At 45.0% G+C, this 19,072-nt stretch overlaps 1 protein-coding gene across 4 annotated transcripts in view; it reads right to left on the bottom strand.

Annotated features, from left to right (window-relative positions):
• LOC141096891 (chloride channel protein D-like) overlaps positions 1-19,072 on the bottom strand; it is a 346,533-nt gene that overhangs the window by 31,327 nt on the left and 296,134 nt on the right. For all 4 annotated transcript variants that reach the window (XM_073583783.1, XM_073583784.1, XM_073583781.1 and 1 more), the window contains exon 16: positions 708-798. In XM_073583783.1, coding sequence (XP_073439884.1) covers positions 708-798 — 91 coding nt within the window. The remainder of the gene's footprint in view (positions 1-707; positions 799-19,072) is intronic.

Raw genomic sequence — 19,072 nt, 5'->3', positions numbered from 1 at the left:
AATCCTAAGTAAGGAAAGTGTCAAAGTTGTCTCGGACTGTGTTTCCCTTGATGTGATTCGCCTAGAAGAGGGACCATTATGGCCTGGGAATTGCCCGGGTGAAGATCAATCTGGAGATGCAGGTATGCCGAGGAGCATGATATTGTTTAATGTAGGGGAAGGGCTGGACACAGCTGCCACCAGAGTACAGGTCACGACTACGGTTCTGGCTCTCCCTTACAACTGCTCCTAGAAAATGACAGCAAGGCAGAGTGACCAGGTACAGAAAGATTTTGTGTACAGCACAGTTGGAATCCAGCACCAGGGCCTGCCACATAAACAACGCATGTGCTAGATGCAAACCTGGACAAGAGGACAGCAGAGGCAATAGTAACAAGACCCAGAGGCCCGGGGTCCATCACATGTGACTGCAAGTATTCAGAGACTGATTTATTATTGCCATGGTGGCCTGTTGTCACTATGCAGAACCCATCCAGTTTAAGAGACTTTAACCTTACACTTGCTATTTTCCTTATTTCCTATCTTCACTGCAATTTTACTGATCTCAACTAAGTAAAGTGTTGTTGAACTATAACCCAGCCACAGTGTCATTGTCGCCTATCCACCTGCATCTTACAAGATCATGGCCACTTAGTAGCGGGAATACAGGTCAGCAAGCAGTAAGATACTTTCTAAGCTTCTTTGCTTGGTAGAATTCCCTCATTCACCTCCTGATACTTGAGTACAACTGTACACGAATTATTATCCTCCAGTGTTTGGAATACTTGACTGTTGGAAAGAAGCATGTACAGCTCCAACCTGTGAAAAGAGGAAAAGATACAGAAATTTATGAAACTGCATGAACTATTCTGACAATACAATTAAATAGTTACATAATGTTGAGCTAACTATTGTTAAAGTGTTTATTTTCACTAGACCGACATAGTGTAACAAGTAATTTTTTCTAACATTGGCTAACATCAAAATGACATAGAGAACAAATTATTGCAGCGCACATCTAACCCTTCATCAACAAATCCCTGTTTCACACATTCTATAAAAATTATATTCATTTATCATGATCATTGTAAATCATGAAGACCAATTATTGGCTAATTAGTGCACGTCCTCGATATATGTACATCTGTTATAGAACGTAAACCATATTTTTCATAACATGCATTATGATCCCTATGATTGTTCAGAAAACAAGCTAATGTGCAGCAAAAACAAACAGTTTGATATAAGTAAATTATTACCTAAACCCCAAACATTTGGAGGAATAGAATCACCCACATTTCTCTTTGTCTTTCACTTGAGTTTTGAACAGTTCATGGGAGTTCTGTAGAATCTTACTGGGGGCACACTTATTGCTCTACTTTTCTACAAAAATCTCAAGTGAATCAGTCGGCAGGAAAGAACTGATGAATAACTTATGTTATGGTAATTCCACTAAAATTAAGGCAATTGTAAATGAGCGGGAAAAAATAAATCAAGCAATTATTTCAATATTCTGCCCAAAGAAAGCCAAAAAAACTGCTTAAAACTGAAAATGCAAAAGTACTAAATCTGTTGCATTTAAAATGCATATAAACCTTTTCTCAAAATATTACATTTTTCAGAACAGTCTCCAGGTATTAATGGGTTAGCTGAAGAAAGACATTTTTTATTACCATCTATTAAAGCATACCTCCACTTTCAGAAAAAAACGATAACAGTGATGAATATGGCAGTGTTATTTTTTTGTAAATCACTTCTATTAAAGGCTATTGCTATTAACCTACAGCACGGACCGGCCTAAACTAAGCAGCATCCTGCGTCTCCTGCTTGACTACTATCTTTAAGGTGGGAGCGAATGTCATCTTACAGCGCTGGCTCCCAAACTGAAGACGGTAACTAAGGCTACTTTCACACTTGCGTTAGGAGGCGCAGCGTACGCTCGGTATTAAGCTCCGCCCCCCTGCTGTGCCTCCTCCGATCAGCTTCGCCTATGGGCGCACCTGCGTACCCTATCTATAGCATTGGGTATGCAGGCCTTGCGCAGGTATGCTTTTGCCGGGGAATGCGTCCTTTTGATGGTGCGCCGACCTGTGCCAAACGCAATGTGTTGCATTTTGGTGCAGCCAGCGTACCGTCAAAGGACCCATGCGCCGGCAAAAGCATACCTGCGCACGGCCTGCGTACCCAATGCTAAAGATAGGGTACACAGGTCACATGCAGTGTCATGCGCCCATAGGCGGAGCTGACCAAAGAAGGAGCGGCAGGGGGCGAAGCTTCACACCGAGCATACGCTGCACCTCATAACGCAAGTGTGAAAGTAGCCTAAGCGGGACAAACATTATGACTCCCTTCTAGTTTTCTAGCATTGACCGCAGAAAAAAATCTCTCCATAATCAGCTCTCTATTGTGGCCAACAGGGCAGTACCCTGCCCTACTTAAACTTATACAGTGGCATGTAAAAGTTTGGGCACCCCTGGTCAAAATTACTGTAATTGTAAACAGTTAAGCAAGTTGAAGATGATATGATCTCTAAAATTCCTCAAATTAAAGATGACATATTTCCTTTGTACTGTATGGAAAAAATATATACATATTTTCATCTTTCACATTTTAAAAATTGCAAAAAGAAAAATGGGACACTGCAATAATTTTGGCACCCTTGGAGATTTGTGTTCTAATATAAGTTTGATAACTTTCAAGGTTTCAGACCTTAATTAGTCTGTCAGGATTATGACTTGTTCTCAGCTTTATAAAAAAAAAAACCAGCCTGATCTATCCTTGTGACAAAAACAATAGCCATGCGTTCTTCTAAGCAGCTGTCTAGCATTCTGAAAATGAAAATGGTGGTATAATTAAGCGGCTACCTGGCCTTCACTAGAGCCTCTGTGAGGTTAGTCTTCAGCTGCAGATAGCCACCAGGTACCACTCCAGGGCAGTCCCCGGTACTGCAGCAGCTGACCCCAAGGGTCAGGAATGAAGGATTAGCAGGCCAGACTGGATCAGGAACACTGGCAAACTCTGGTTCAGGCTCGCAGGACAGGTGCTGGAACACAGGACAGACTCTGGTACAGGGTTGCAGGACAGATACAAGGACCTAACAATGGACTAGTGGGCTAAGACACACTAGATACTAAAGTTGCTCATGCACCTCCCTACAGGGAAAGGTGCCTTAATACCTAATGCCTCCCAGCTATAGGCATGGGCAATTCCGGAGTGCGCTCTACCCTTTTAAGAAGCGAAAAATCCGAAGCAGGAGACATTGCCGAGTGGCCGTAGCAGTGAGCATGTTAGTGTCCCTGCCGGGAAGAGGGAGAGGAACCATGCAGGGACACCGGTGTGACACAATCTCAACAAAGTCATTTTGCTCCAAGCACAACTTACAAAAGCAAAAATTTGCAATTCATAGACCTACTAGATAAACAAGAGATCATCCAACATCTTCCCTTAGTGAGTGCATTTGTCTTGTGTACAATAGTACAATACAATAGTATGACCTAAAGTTTGGAAGCAAGTCGGCTTCAAAAACATGCAACCTTCAGCCACCGGCCATAAATTGCAGGAAGGATTTCTCAACATTTGAATGTCTACAATATGGAAATCCTGCCTATATCTGTTTCCCTGACGACAATGCACCATGGATGAATATGATTGAAGTGTTTTTCAAAAAGATTTTTGCAGTTGGATTTGTTCAATTCTCTCCTTAGGACATTTAAAATGTTTTATATGCAATGAAGAAAACTATTGTCACCTGTTTCTTTTTATGAATTAATTTTTGACAGGTCATCACAAGAATTCAGCATTCTAATTGTCACGCCGCCACTGTATACTCACCCGGCCTCAGCTCCCGCGCCGCAGCCCTTCGACATCCGACATCCACGGCGGTGTCTTCTGACAGGTCTGCGGCCGACGGCGTCTCTGCATGCAATGCGCATGCGCCATAGGCTGCAGCCGCGCCTCCCTCCTGTCACTTATGCTCCAGCAATGCCCTGACCCGGAAGCACCACCGGACCAATGGCAGTTCAGACAGGGGCATATCAGGCCGTCCTCCTTTGAGGGAGGTGCCTGATCGTTGTGTTTTCTAACACACTAGGTCCTGCTTCCTCGAGTTCCTGTCGCAGTCTCTCAGTCCTGTACTCAGTGGTTCCTGCCGCAGTCTCACAGTCCTGTACTCCCGTGTTCCTGCTTCGTCCTGCTATCTATGCTCCAGCCCTGCAGTCCTACACCAGTCCTGCCTCCCATGTTCCTGCTTCGTCCTGCTATCTATGCTCCAGCCCTGCAGTCCTACTCCGGTCCTGCCTCCCGTGTTCCTGCTCCGTCCTGCTGTCTAGGCTCCAGTCCCGCAGTCCTACTCTGGTCCTGTCTCCAGTTATCCTGCTCCGTCCTGCTGTCTATACTCCAGTCCCGCAACCCCACTCTGGTCCTATCTCCTACAGTCTCGTGCTCCTACTCCAGTCCATTCTGAGCTGCCCCTCTTGGAGCCGGCTATCGTGGTACCCGAACCCCTGGGCCTGCTCCAAACGATCCCTGTATAGGGATCGGCTCCACCTGGCAGCTCGCCCGGGGCCCTTCGGTGCCACGATCCAGAGGGTCCACTTCTGGAGATTATCCTCACCCGACCAGCCGTGGTAACAGTACGATCAGGCCATGGACTCCGCTGGTACTTCTGCTGCTACCCAAAAGGAGTTGCTCTTTTTACGGGAGAATCAGGGACGCATCATGTCTGTCATGAAGTCTATGGACACCCGTTTGTCGGCCCTGCATGTGGCTGATCCTGGAAATGCCACTCAACTAGCCAATCTTCAACAGGAGCTGGGCAAGCAACGGGAGACTCAAGCCCATATTTTGAGTTATATAGCCTCCGTTGATAGCTGTTTGTCGGTCCTTCAGTCTGCCGCCATGACTCCGACTCTGCCTTCCGTGTCTACAGCGCTCCCGACGCCCCGCCTCGCTAAGCCACCTCGGTTTAGTGGCGATCCCAAGCTCTGCAGGGGGTTCTTAAATCAGTGTAGCCTCCATTTTGAATGATTGCCTCAGCAATATCCCTCTGACCGGGCAAAAGTGGCCTTCATTATGTCCCACTTGGAGGGAGAGGCCCTGTCCTGGCTGAACCCCCTCTGGGAACGGGACGACCCCATTGTCTTGAGTCTTCCGGCCTTTTTGGATACTTTTTGCAGGGTTTTCGATGAGCTGGGTCGGTTAGCCTCCCTTAACAAATCACTTTTTAACCTTCATCAGGGTTCCCTCATGGTCAGGCAGTATGCGTTCCGCTTTCGCACTCTCTCCTCTGAACTTGGTTGGAATAATGCGGCCTTGGTGGGGGCATTCTGGCGTGGTCTTTCGAGTAGAATAAAGGATGAACTCGCGGGTCGGTATACCAGACCACCCTAGAGGACCTTATCTCACTGGCCACCCGCATCGACCTGCGCTTCCAGGAGCACGCCCGGGAATCAGCGAGAGAAAGGAGGTCTACTAGACCGCCTTGCCTTTACAACAGGTCCACTAGTCCCCATCCTGGCGGGTCCCTTTATCCCTCCTCGGTCAAACCCATGCAGGGGGATCGCCTCAAGTTGGCCGAGTTGCATCGGAGGGAGAGACGGGCTCAAGGCTTATGCCTCTATTGTGGGGGTTAGTCTCATTTTGTCCACACCTGTTCTGAGAAACCGGGAAACTCCTCCACCTAGGTCAGGTAAGAGAGGCTTCCCTAGGTGCTAATGATTCCTCTCAACCTCTTACCATTTCTGTTCTTGTGGTTTCAGGGCAGAGACGTGGGTCCGAGGTGGCCTACGTGGATTCGGGCTCGGCAGGTAACTTCATCCGGCGTGAAGAGGTGGAAAGGTACCAAATTCCCGTGGTTACCCTATGTAATCCTGCCGCAGTGGATGGCAAACCGCTACTGGAGACTGTCACCTTGGTCCCTGATGAAGTGGAGTTACAAGTCGGAGCCTTACTTCGAGAGAAGATAGTCTTTTACGTTTTGCCCAAGCTCTCCCATGCGATTCTACTCGGTCTCTCTTGGTTAAGGACTCATCGGGGCGGCACGGTGGCTCAGTGGTTAGCGCTGCAGCCTTGCAGCGCTGGGGTCCTGGGTTCGAATCCCACCAAGGACAACATCTGCAAGGAGTTTGTATGTTCTCCCCGTGTTTGCGTGGGTTTCCTCCGGGCACTCCGGTTTCCTCCCACATTCCAAAGACATACTGATAGGGAATTTAGATTGTGAGCCCCATCGGGGACAGTGACGATGATGTGTGCAAACTGTAAAGCGCTGCGGAATTTGTTAGCGCTATATAAAAATAAAGATTATTATTATTATTATTATCAGCCTGTCCTAGACTGGTCTTCAGGGGAGGTACTCCGCTGGGGCCACCCATGCCAAGATAGCTGCCTGATTCCAGTCCGTCTTGCGGCCGCTCCTCGGCCACCTACTGACCTTGCGGGCCTTCCTTCAGCCTACAGTTCCTACGTTGATGTCTTTGATAAGAAGGAAGCAGAGGTCCTTCCTCCACACTGGTCTTTTGACTGCCCAATTGAACTAATCCCTGGTTCGACCCCTCCTAGGGGCAGAATCTACCCTCTGTCTCCCGCAGAGACTTTAGCCATGTCCAATTACGTCTGGGAGAACCTCGCCAAAGGTTTTATACGGAAGTCCTCTTCGCCCGCGGGAGACGGGTTTTTCTTCATCAAGAAAAAGGATGGATCTCTACGGCCGTGCATTGACTATAGGGGCTTGAATGAGATCACCATCAAGAACAGGTATCTTCTTCCACTCATTCCGGAGCTGTTTGACCGCCTCAGAGGGGCTTGGGTCTTCTCCAAGTTAGACCTTAGGGGAGCTTATAATCTGGTCCGTATCCGCGCAGGTGACGAGTGGAAGACGGCTTTCAACACTCGAGACGGCCATTGCGAGTACCTGGTTATGCCATTTGGTCTCTGCAATGCTCCTGCGGTGTTTCAAGAGTTCGTCAACGAGATCTTCCGGGACCTCTTGTACTCTTGAGCGGTCGTGTACTTAGATGACATTCTCGTCTTCTCTCCGGATCTCGCATCCCACAGAAAGAATGTTCACCAGGTGTTACAGCGTCTTCGGGAGAATCGCCTGTACGCCAAGATTGAGAAATGTCTGTTTGAGCAAACCTCTCTGCCGTTTCTGGGATACATAATCTCAGACACTGGATTAAGGATGGATCCCAAGAAACTGACTGCCATTCTCAAATGGCCTCGCCCCGTTGGAGTAAGAGCGACACAAGGGTTTCTCGGATTTGCAAATTATTACAGGCAATTCATTTCTCACTTTTCCGCTATAATCAAACCAATTCCCGCCCTCACTCGTAAGGGGACAGCTCCCAATTCTTGGACTACTGAGGCGGAGGAGGCCTTTCAGACCCTAAAACAGGCTTTCTCCACGGCTCAGGTGTTGCACCATCCTGAAAGCAACCAACCCTTTGTACTCGAGGTGGACGCTTCTTCAACAGGTGTCGGGGCAGTACTGTCCCACAGATCCGCCTCCGGTTGTCTGCATCTCTGTGGCTTCTTTTCGAAGGCCTTCCCTCCATCCGAGTGCAACTACTCAATCAGCGACCGTGAGCTGTTGGCCATAAAATTGGCCCTGGATTAATGGCATCATCTCCTGGAGGGGGCTGTTCATCCTTTTGTAATCTTCTCTGACCACAAGAACTTGACCTATCTCCAGTCTGCCCAGAGACTCAATCATCGTCATGCCAGATGGTCCTTATTTTTTGCCCGATTTGACTTCGAGCTCCGCTTTCGCCCCGGCAACAAGAACACCAAAGTCGGCGCCCTATCCAGGGTCTTCCAGCTAATCGAAACAGTGGAGGAACCTTCGCACATTATTGAGCCCACTAAAATCATCACGGTGGCTCCAGTGAACTGGCTTTCTCCACCCCCCGGCAAGACCCTTGTGCCTGAAAATCTCAAGCAAAAGGTCCTTCAATGGGGACACATTTCCAGATTGGCCGGTCATGCCGGAACCAAGAAGACGCTTGCCCTTATCATGCGTCACTACTGGTGGCCTACGCTTCGCCAAGATGTGCTTGATTTCGTGGCCTCTTGTCCCTCCTGTGCTAAGAACAAAGTGCCGCGACGACTTCCATCCGGTTTATTGCTCCCGTTGCCTGTCACTGCGGTTCCGTGGGAACACATAGCCATGGATTTCATCACCGACCTACCCCGTTCTTCTGGCTGTACAGTCATCCTGGTGGTGGTGGACCGTTTCTCCAAGATGGCCCATTTCATCCCTCTTCCGGTCTCCCCTCGGCTCCTGAGTTGACCAGTTTTTATCCACCAGATCTTCAGACTCCATGGACTACCGCAACGTATTGTGTCTGACCGGGGGGTTCAGTTCACCTCCAAGTTCTGGCGGGCACTTTGTAAGCTCATGAATGTTTCCCTCGACTTCTCCTCCACCTACTATCCACAGTCCAACAGACAGGTGGAGCATACCAACCAGACATTGACTGGGTACCTACGCCATTTCTTCAATGCCCACCAGAATGACTGGGTTGACCTACTTCCCTGGGCAGAATTCGCCTATAACAACCACACTGGCGAGTCCTCGGCCAAGTCTCCGTTTTTCATTGTGTTTGGTAGACATCCTGGTGTTCCCCTTCCGGTAACCCCTGCCTCCGAGGTACCCGAGGCCAACGTCTTGTCCTCTGAATTTTCCAAGATCTGGGCTGAGACCAACACGTCACTCAAGAGGGCCGCTGAACGGATGAAAAATTATGCCGACAAAAAGAGATTGGATCCCCCGCCGTATCACATCGGGGACAAAGTTTCGCTCTCGTCCAAATTTATCCGCTTGAAACTGCCCTCTTACAAGTTGGGTCCACGCTACATCGGTCCGTCTGAAATTCTTGGACGTGTTAATGAAGTCACCTACAAATTGAGGTTGCCTGCTTCACTCCGGGTCCCGAACACCTTCCATGTCTCTCTCCTGAAACCTGTGGTACTGAACCACTTCCACTCAGTGTCTGATCCTGTTTCTCAGCTGGTTGGTGCCGATAATATCTTTGAGGTGGAGGACATCATCGCCATGAAAAAGGTTAGAGGTAGGACCCTTTTTCTTATTGATTTGAAGGGCTTTGGTCCTGAGGAGAGATCCTGGGAACCTCGGGAGAATATTAGTGCTCCCCGTATCCTCGAGATTTTTTTGCTAACCTCAGGATAGGGCAGCTTAGGGGAGGGGGTACTGTCATGCCGCCACTGTATACTCACCCGGCCTCCACTCTCGCGCCGCAGCCCTCCGCCGTCCGACTCCACGGTGGTCCCTTCTGACAGGTCCACGGCCGACGGCGTCTCTGCATGCAATGCGCATGCACCATAGGCCGCGGCCGCGCCTCCCTCCTGTCACTTGTGCTCCGGCAATGCCCTGACCCGGAAGCACCACCGGACCAATGGCAGTTCAGACAGGGGCATATCAGGCCGTCCTCCTTTGAGGGAGGTTCCTGATCATTGTGTTTGAATCATAGAATCATAGAATCATAGAATCGCAGAGTTGGAAGGGACCTCCTGGGCCATCTGGTCCAACCCCCTGCTCAAAGCAGGATTCGCTAAATCATCCCAGTCAGATGTCTGTCCAGCCTCTGTTTGAAGACTTCCATTGAAGGAGAACTCACCACTTCTCATGGCAGCTTGCTCCATTCATTGATCACTCTAACTGTCAAAAAGTTTTTTCTAATATCTAATCTGTGTCTCCTCCCATTCAGTTTCATCCCATTGCTTCTAGTCTTTCCTTGTGCAAATGAGAATAAAGTTGATCCTTCTACAATGTGACAGCCCTTTAGATATTTGTAGACAGCTATTAAGTCTCCTCTCAGTCTTCTCTTTTGCAAACTAAACATTCCCAAATCCTGCAACCTTTCCTCATAAGACAGGGTTTGCAGACCGGTCACCATTCTGGTCGCTCTTTTCTGAACTTGCTCCAGTTTGTAGATGTCTTTTTTAAAATGTGGTGCCCAAAACTGGACACAATATTCCAGATGAGGTCTGACCAAAGAGGAGTAGAGGGAAATAATGACTTCACGTGATCTAGACTGTATGCTTCTGTTAATACATCCTAGAATTGCATTTGCCTTTTTTGCTGCTGCATCACACTGTTGACTCATATTCAGTCTGTGATCTATTAGTATACCCAAGTCTTTTTCACATGTGCTGTTGCTTAGCCCTATTCCTCCCATTCTGTATATGCTTTTTCATTTTTATTGCCCAGATGTAGTACTTTGCATTTTTCCCTGTTAAAAACCATTCTGTTAGTTGCTGCCCACTTCTCCAGTTTATTTATATCTTTTTGAATCCTCTCTCTCTCTTCTCTAGTATTAGCTATCCCTCCTAGCTTTGTGTCATCAGCAAATTTAATCAGTTTACCCTCAATTCCTTCATCTAAATCGTTGATAAAGATGTTGAACAATACAGGGCCCAGGACAGAGCCCTGTGGTACCCCACTTGAGACATTCTTCCAGCTGGATGTGCAGCCATTTACGACCACTCTTTGGGTCCGATCACTAAGCCAGTTATGAATCCACCTAACAGTTGCCTTGTCCATTCCATACTTAGTCATTTTTTCAATAAGGATTGTATGAGATACTTTGTCAAATGCTTTGCTGAAGTCAAGATATACTATATCTACAGCATTTCCTTGATCCACCCAATCAGTGATTCCGTCATAGAAGGAAATTAAGTTAGTCTGACATGACTTATTAGTTACAAACCCATGCTGACTCTGTTTAATCACTTCATTCTTATCCAGGTGCTGACATACATGTTGTTTGATAATTTGCTCAAAGATCTTTCCTGGTATAGAAGTCAGACTCACCGGCCTATAGTTGCCTGGGTCCACCTTCTTCCCCTTTTTGAAGATAGGAACAACATTTGCTCTTCTCCAGTCTTCTGGGACTTCACCTGTTCTCCAAGAATTTTCAAAGATTATGGAGAGGGGTTCAAAAATTTCTTCTGCTATCTCCTTCAGTACTCTGGGGTGTAATTCATCTGGACCTGGAGACTTGAATTCATTTAGGTTAGCTAAGTGTTTCCTCACTATATTTCTGTTTATAGATATCCTGGATTCTTCTATTCCCTTAATGGGACAGTGAAGAACAGTTGATGTTACATTTCCTTTCTGAGAGAAAACAGATGCAAAATAGGAATTTAAAAGTTCAGCCTTCTCAACATCCTGTCTTACCATTTCATCATTTTCATCCTGTAAAAATCCTATAGCATCTTTGACTTTTCTTTTACTTTTGACATATCCCCAAAATCCTTTATTATTGCTTTTGACATCTCTGGCAAGCCTCAATTCATTGTCAGCTTCGGATAATCTGATTTGTGCCCTGCAGGTTTTGCAGACAGCATTATATTCTTGTTTAGATATGCCTCCCTCTTTCCATTTTATAAACATTTTTTTTCTTCCTTTTTAGCATGTGCTTAAGTTCTGTGTTCATCCATCCTGGCTTCCTTAAATGCTTCCTATTATTCCCTCTTTTCGGAATTGTTAACAATTGTGCTAGCACACTAGGTCCTGCTTCCTCGTGTTCCTGCCGCAGTCTCTCAGTCCTGTACTCCGTGGTTCCTGCCGCAGTCTCACAGTCCTGTACTCCCATGTTCCTGCTTCGTCCTGCTATCTATGCTCCAGCCCTGCAGTCCTACTCCAGTCCTGCCTCCCGTGATCCTGCTCCGTCCTGCTGTCTAGGCTCAAGTCCCGCCACCCCACTCTGGTCCTATCTCCTACAGTCTTCGTGCTCCTACTCCAGTCCATTCTGAGCCGCCCCTCTCGGTACCGGCTATCGTGGTACCCGAACCCCTCGGCCTGCTCCAAGCGATCCCTGTATAGGGGTCGGCTCCACCTGGCAGCTCGCCCCGGGGCCCGCGGTGCCACGATCCAGAGGGTCCACTCCTGGAGATTATCCTCACCTGACCAGCCGTGGTAACAGTAATGTACCGTACATTATGGGGTGCATGTGTTACAGGTATAAAGCCGTTAACATAACTATAAAAATATAAATTTCCACATTTTTAGATCTCAAGTTGGAGATAATATATTTGCATGCAATCCTCTTGGATCAAAGACCTCTCATATATATACTTCTACATGATTTCCAGATTAGATCTAAGACTAACATCTCCCAATCAGACATTTAGCAATCGACTCCCATTTTGTGCACAGTACACACACAGTACCCACGCTAAACCGCTATCCTCATTTTTCAGCACAGAGTATCACAGTCTTAAAGTCGTTTATAGATTGATTGGCAGATATTTCATCCCTCTGTAATATAGTGAAAATGCAAGAACATCTCGTAAACTTGGGACTTTTATGGGGTATGACACCTTTTATGGGAAGACTGGAGAAAAGGAGCAGGGAAAGTTTGTATTCTGTGCCCCCACAAACTTCTCTCCTATGATGTCTGAGCACATTATAAAGATGTAACTTTTCTTATTGGAAAATAGTTAAACAGCAATTCCTTGCTTCAGCAGTTCTGCAGGTTGGTAATGAAGTGCAGTGCCCTAAGCGGCTTCCACTGAGAATTACCCAAAGTGTTTTAGGAAACACAAGCACATTTTGGCTACTCATAAAAGCATATGCAAACATAAAAAGGAAACTGAATATTTATGATAGAAATATAAGAATGTCACGCAGCACCACAGTAAGAAGGATCTATTCCATTTGGGTCAATGTCTAGGAATTTTTCAGATCTTTTTTTTTTTTGTTACATTGACAATCGCATGTAATGTTCTCACATCATCAAAACTGCTCACCCCATCACGAGCCAGCATTTAATCTATGAGTGACACTTCATTGTGAAATATTCATGCTGGGTCATTGATTAGGATTACGGTCCCCCTGGTGATATTTGCTTCCTCTGTTTTGGTCTAGTAAAGATGAAAGGCATTTCGCTCATGAGCTCCATCACTCTGATGATTTGGAAAGAAGTTCCAAATTCACAAAAATGCATATAATGACATAATTACTATTCCTAAGCCCATCTATCATGTGATACAGTAATTATCTAGCACATGTATTTCGCTCTATCCTAAGACACTAATTGAGGAAGTCGGATGTTTCTACTTCTACGGAAAATATATACAGTGGGGCAAAAAAGTATTTAGTCAGTCAGCAATAGTGCAAGTTCCACCACTTAAAAAGATGAGAGGCGTCTGTAATTTACATCATAGGTAGACCTCAACTATGGGAGACAAACTGAGAAAAAAAAATCCAGAAAATCACATTGTCTGGGTTTTTTTCATTTTATTTGCATATTATGGTGGAAAATAAGTATTTGGTCAGAAACAAGCAATCAAGATTTCTGGCTCTCACAGACCTGTAACTTCTTCTTTAAGAGTCTCCTCTTTCCTCCACTCATTACCTGTAGTAATGGCACCTGTTTAAACTTGTTATCAGTATAAAAAGACACCTGTGCACACCCTCAAACAGTCTGACTCCAAACTCCACTATGGTGAAGACCAAAGAGCTGTCAAAGGACACCAGAAACAAAATTGTAGCCCTGCACCAGGCTGGGAAGACTGAATCTGTAATAGCCAACCAGCTTGGAGTGAAGAAATCAACTGTGGGAGCAATAATTAGAAAATGGAAGACATACAAGACCACTGATAATCTCCCTTGATCTGGTGCTCCACGCAAAATCCCACCCCGTGGGGTCAGAATGATCACAAGAACGGTGAGCAAAAATCCCAGAACCACGCGGGGGGACCTAGTGAATGAACTGCAGAGAGCTGGGACCAATGTAACAAGGCCTACCCTACCATAAGTAACACACTACGCCACCATGGACTCAGATCCTGCAGTGCCAGACGTGTCCCACTGCTTAAGCCTGTACATGTCCGGGCCCGTCTGAAGTTTTCTAGAGAGCATTTGGATGATCCAGAGGAGTTTTGGGAGAATGTCCTATGGTCTGATGAAACCAAACTGGAACTGTTTGGTAGAAACACAACTTGTCGTGTTTGGAGGAAAAAGAATACTGAGTTGCATCCATCAAACACCATACCTACTGTAAAGCATGGTGGTGGAAACATCATGCTTTGGGGCTGTTTCTCTGTAAAGGGGCCAGGACGACTGATCCAGGTACATGAAAGAATGAATGGGGCCATGTATCGTGAGAATTTGAGTGCAAACCTCCTTCCATCAGCAAGGGCATTGAAGATGAAACGTGGCTGGGTCTTTCAACATGACAATGATCCAAAGCACACCGCCAGGGCAACGAAGGAGTGGCTTCGTAAGAAGCATTTCAAGGTCCTGGAGTGGCCTAGCCAGTCTCCAGATCTCAACCCTATAGAAAACCTTTGGAGGGAGTTGAAAGTCTGTGTTGCCAAGCGAAAAGCCAAAAACATCACTGCTCTAGAGGAGATCTGCATGGAGGAATGGGCCAACATACCAACAACAGTGTGTGGCAACCTTGTGAAGACTTACAGAAAACGTTTGACCTCTGTCATTGCCAACAAAGGATATATCACAAAGTATTGAGATGAAATTTTGTTTCTGACCAAATACTTATTTTCCACCATAATATGCAAATAAAATGAAAAAAAAAACAGACAATGTGATTTTCTGGATTTTTTTTTCTCAGTTTGTCTCCCATAGTTGAGGTCTACCTATGATGTAAATTACAGACGCCTCTCATCTTTTTAAGTGGTGGAACTTGCACTATTGCTGACTGACTAAATACTTTTTTGCCCCACTGTATTTATAGCTGAAATCAAGATTTTGCTTGAATAGAAAACTTCATCATGAGCGGCATCATCAGACTGTATGCAGGTGTGAAAATAAAAGAATATACAGCAAACCTAGCTACTATAGCGCTATGTATCGCTCAATATCTACATGGTCCTAAAATACCAAAATAAACCTAAGGATTAGAGAGGCCCATTTCAGAGCTTGATTACATTGACTATGTGAAGATCTACTGCAATAATACAGATATTTCCTGTCACAAAAAAACAGAACAAATACAGTTGTCGCCAAAGAGCTCCACTGCACAAACCAGATTAACTCCCAAACAACTATTTAGACACATCTGGGAAAGTGGGCAGTGTAGGTTAGAGACTGCTCTCATTTTAGGAGGCACTATTTTAGCATGAGCATTGGCATATGTTCCTGTCTTACACATACAGATATCTGACCAATTACTGTTAGGCCATTGTCAAGCTAAATTGGTATGTGTAAATGTCCAGTTGATCTAAAATCTGTCTCATCTGCCATAAAAACTGATCTGACGAACATCAATCACAATGGTCAAAGGGTGTAAAAAGCATCTGAAAGACAACTTCACTCGATTGAAACCAGATGTTGCGCCAACCATAATTCACAGGCAAAACCATGTGGTGTTTGACCACTGTGGTGGCCATGATTTTCCACGCCACCTGGGTTCATAGGTTTTACTTAGGACAGTCATAACACATGTTGAAGATGATAATTGGTTCAGTTTGTAGCAGAATATCTGTGGGTATAAACAGCCAAACCAGCCCAATTTAATAATCTATAAGGCCAGTATGATTGGTCAGAAATCTGTGAGCAACAATCCTGCTTAAAGGGAATCTGTCACCTGATTTTTGGCCAATGAGATGCAGCCACCGCCATCAGGGGCTTATCTACAGCATTCTGTAATGCTGTAGATAAGCCCCCGATGTAACATGAAAGATAAGAAAAACAAGTTAGATTATACTCACCCAGGGGTCCGGTCCAGTCCGATGGGTGTCGAGGTCCGGTCTGGCGCCTCCCATCTTCTAGCGATGACATCCTCCTTCTTACTTCTGCCGTGGCTCCTGCGCAGGCGTACTATATCTGCCCTGTTGAAGGCAGAGCAGAGTACTGCAGTGCGCAGGCGCCGGGAAAGGTCAGAGAGGTCCGACGCCTGTGCACTGCAGTACTTTACTCTGCCCTCAACAGGACAGATATAGTATGCCTGCGCAGGAGCCGTGGCAGAAGTAAGGAGGTGATGTAGAAATCAGATTCTCTGCCTCCTTCGCAGCTGTGCTCTGATTCTCTCTGTGTGAGAGGCTCGGAGCACAGGCGCATGACACTCGGCTCCTGTTCTCGCATCGGATACCATACGCTAATGTTCCGCCGGCCTTAAAGGGATATCATTCAAAGTTTGGAAATTGCAATTTTTTTAAATTGTTCTCAAATTTCAAATATTTTTATAAATAATATAATAATAATAATAATAAATTTATTTTTATAGCGCCGACATATTCCGCAGCACTTTACATTTCAGAGGGGATTTGTACAGACAATAGACATTACAGCATAACAATAATCACATACAGTAGATTATAACAAATAACAAGAGGAGTGAGGGCCCTGCTCGCAAGCTTACAGTCTATGAGGAAAGAGGTAGACACGAAAGGTGGGTGGTAACAGTTGCTCTGATTGTATGGACCAGCCATAATGTTAAGTGTGTAACAGTACAGACACAGAGGGCTAATGGATGCATAAAGCATGTGGGAACATGATGCTGGGAACCTGGTTATGGTAAAACTTTTGGCTCTGCCACACAGGGATAGGTTAGGTTAATGTGTTGAGGCGATAGGCCAGTCTGAATAAATGCGTTTTCAGGACACGCTTAAAATTGTGGGGATTGGGGACTAATCGTATTGACCTGGGAAGTGCATTCCAAAGAATTGGCGCGGCACGTGTAAAGTCTTGGAGACGGGAGTGGGAGGTTCTGACTATTGAGGATACTAACCTCAGGTCATCAGCAGAACGGAGGGCGCGGGTAGGGTGGTATACTGAAACAAGGGAGGAGATGTAGGGTGGTGCTGAGCCATGGAGGGCTTTGTGGGTGAGGGTAATAAGTTTATACTGAATTCTGGAGTGAACAAAAAGCAAAAAACACAAATATCCTGAACTAAAAGTAAAAAATATACTGTAAATAATGCATAAAGGTAATAATAATAATAAGGGTATTTAGTAAACATAATTTTGATCAAAATAATGTACAAGCCATCCCGCCACGTCACGGCAACCCTTGTGGGACAGTCCCTACTCTAGTATTTAAAACCTTACCACTTGCCAAGTGGCGTGAATGTGAATAAGGGTCGAGCGGCTGAACCACTTGTAACAGCTTAGGCCAGACTGGATGGCTTTCCCAGCTCAGAAAGAGGGCGGTCACACCCATATATGCACTGAATGCACAATGAAATGAATAAAAAACAAATCTGAACTGAGAAAAGTAAGTTAATGTGTATGCACAATGTAAGTGCATATTAACACATGACCATTAACCAGAGAAAACAAAAAGCAAAAAACACAAATATCCTGAACTAAAAGTAAAAAATATACTGCAAATAATGCATAAAGGTAATAATAATAATAATAATAATAAGGGTATTTAGTAAACATAATTTTGATCAAAATAATGTACAAGCCATCCCGCCACGTCACGGCAACCCTTGTGGGACAGTCCCTACTCTAGTATTTAAAACCTTACCACTTGCCAAGTGGCGTGAATGTGAATAAGGGTCGAGCGGCTGAACCACTTGTAACAGCTTAGGCCAGACTGGATGGCTTTCCCAGCTCAGAAAGAGGGCGGTCACACCCATATATGCACTGAATGCACAATGAAATGAATAAAAAACAAATCTGAACTGAGAAAAGTAAGTAAGTAAGTTTTTTATTCATTTCATTGTGCATTCAGTGCATATATGGGTGTGACCGCCCTCTTTCTGAGCTGGGAAAGCCATCCAGTCTGGCCTAAGCTGTTACAAGTTGTTCAGCCGCTCGACCCTTATTCACATTCACGCCACTTGGCAAGTGGTAAGGTTTTAAATACTAGAGTAGGGACTGTCCCACAAGGGTTGCCGTGATGTGGCGGGATGGCTTGTACATTATTTTGATCAAAATTATGTTTACTAAATACCCTTATTATTATTATTATTATTATTATTATTACCTTTATGCATTATTTGCAGTATATTTTTTACTTTTAGTTCAGGATATTTGTGTTTTTTGCTTTTTGTTTTCTCTGGTTAATGGTCATGTGTTAATATGCACTTACATTGTGCATACACATTAACTTACTTTTCTCAGTTCAGATTTGTTTTTTATTCATTTCATTGTGCATTCAGTGCATATATGGGTGTGACCGCCCTCTTTCTGAGCTGGGAAAGCCATCCAGTCTGGCCTAAGCTGTTACAAGTGGTTCAGCCGCTCGACCCTTATTCACATTCACGCCACTTGGCAAGTTTTTAAATACTAGAGTAGGGACTGTCCCACAAGGGTTGCCGTGACGTGGCGGGATGGCTTGTACATTATTTTGATCAAAATTATGTTTACTAAATACCCTTATTATTATTATTATTATTACCTTTATGCATTATTTGCAGTATATTTTTTACTGTTAGTTCAGGATATTTGTGTTTTTTGCTTTTTGTTTTCTCTGGTTAATGGTCATGTGTTAATATGCACTTACATTGTGCATACACATTAACTTACTTTTCTCAGTTCAGATTTGTTTTTTATTCATTTCATTGTGCATTCAGTGCATATATGGGTGTGACCGCCCTCTTTCTGAGCTGGGAAAGCCATCCAGTCTGGCCTAAGCTGTTACAAGTGGTTCAGCCGCTCGACCCTTATTCACATTCACGCCACTTGGCAAGTGGTAAGGTTTTAAATACTAGAGTAGGGACTGTCCCACAAAGGTTGCCGTGACGTGGCGGGATGGCTTGTACATTATTTTGATCAAAATTATGTTTACTAAATACCCTTATTATTATTATTATTATTATTACCTTTATGCATTATTTGCAGTATATTTTTTACTTTTAGTTCAGGATATTTGTGTTTTTTGCTTTTTGTTTTCTCTGGTTAATGGTCATGTGTTAATATGCACTTACATTGTGCATACACATTAACTTACTTTTCTCAGTTCAGATTTGTTTTTTATTGAATTCTGGAGTGGATGGGTAGCCAGTGTAATGACTGGCACAAGGTAGAGGCATCGGTGTAACGATTGGTGAGGAATATGATCCTGGCTGCAGCATTCAAGACAGATTGGAGAGGGGAGAGTTTGGTAAGAGGGAGACCGATTAGAAGAGAGTTACAATAGTCGAGACGAGAATGAATAAG

Source organism: Dendrobates tinctorius, unplaced genomic scaffold, assembly GCF_039654945.1.
Source record: "Dendrobates tinctorius isolate UK_male_01 unplaced genomic scaffold, ASM3965494v1 ptg000081l, whole genome shotgun sequence".
Taxonomy (NCBI): Eukaryota; Metazoa; Chordata; class Amphibia; order Anura; family Dendrobatidae; genus Dendrobates; species Dendrobates tinctorius.
Note: the sequence above shows the minus strand (reverse complement) of the source record. Positions and strands in the feature narration are given on the sequence as shown.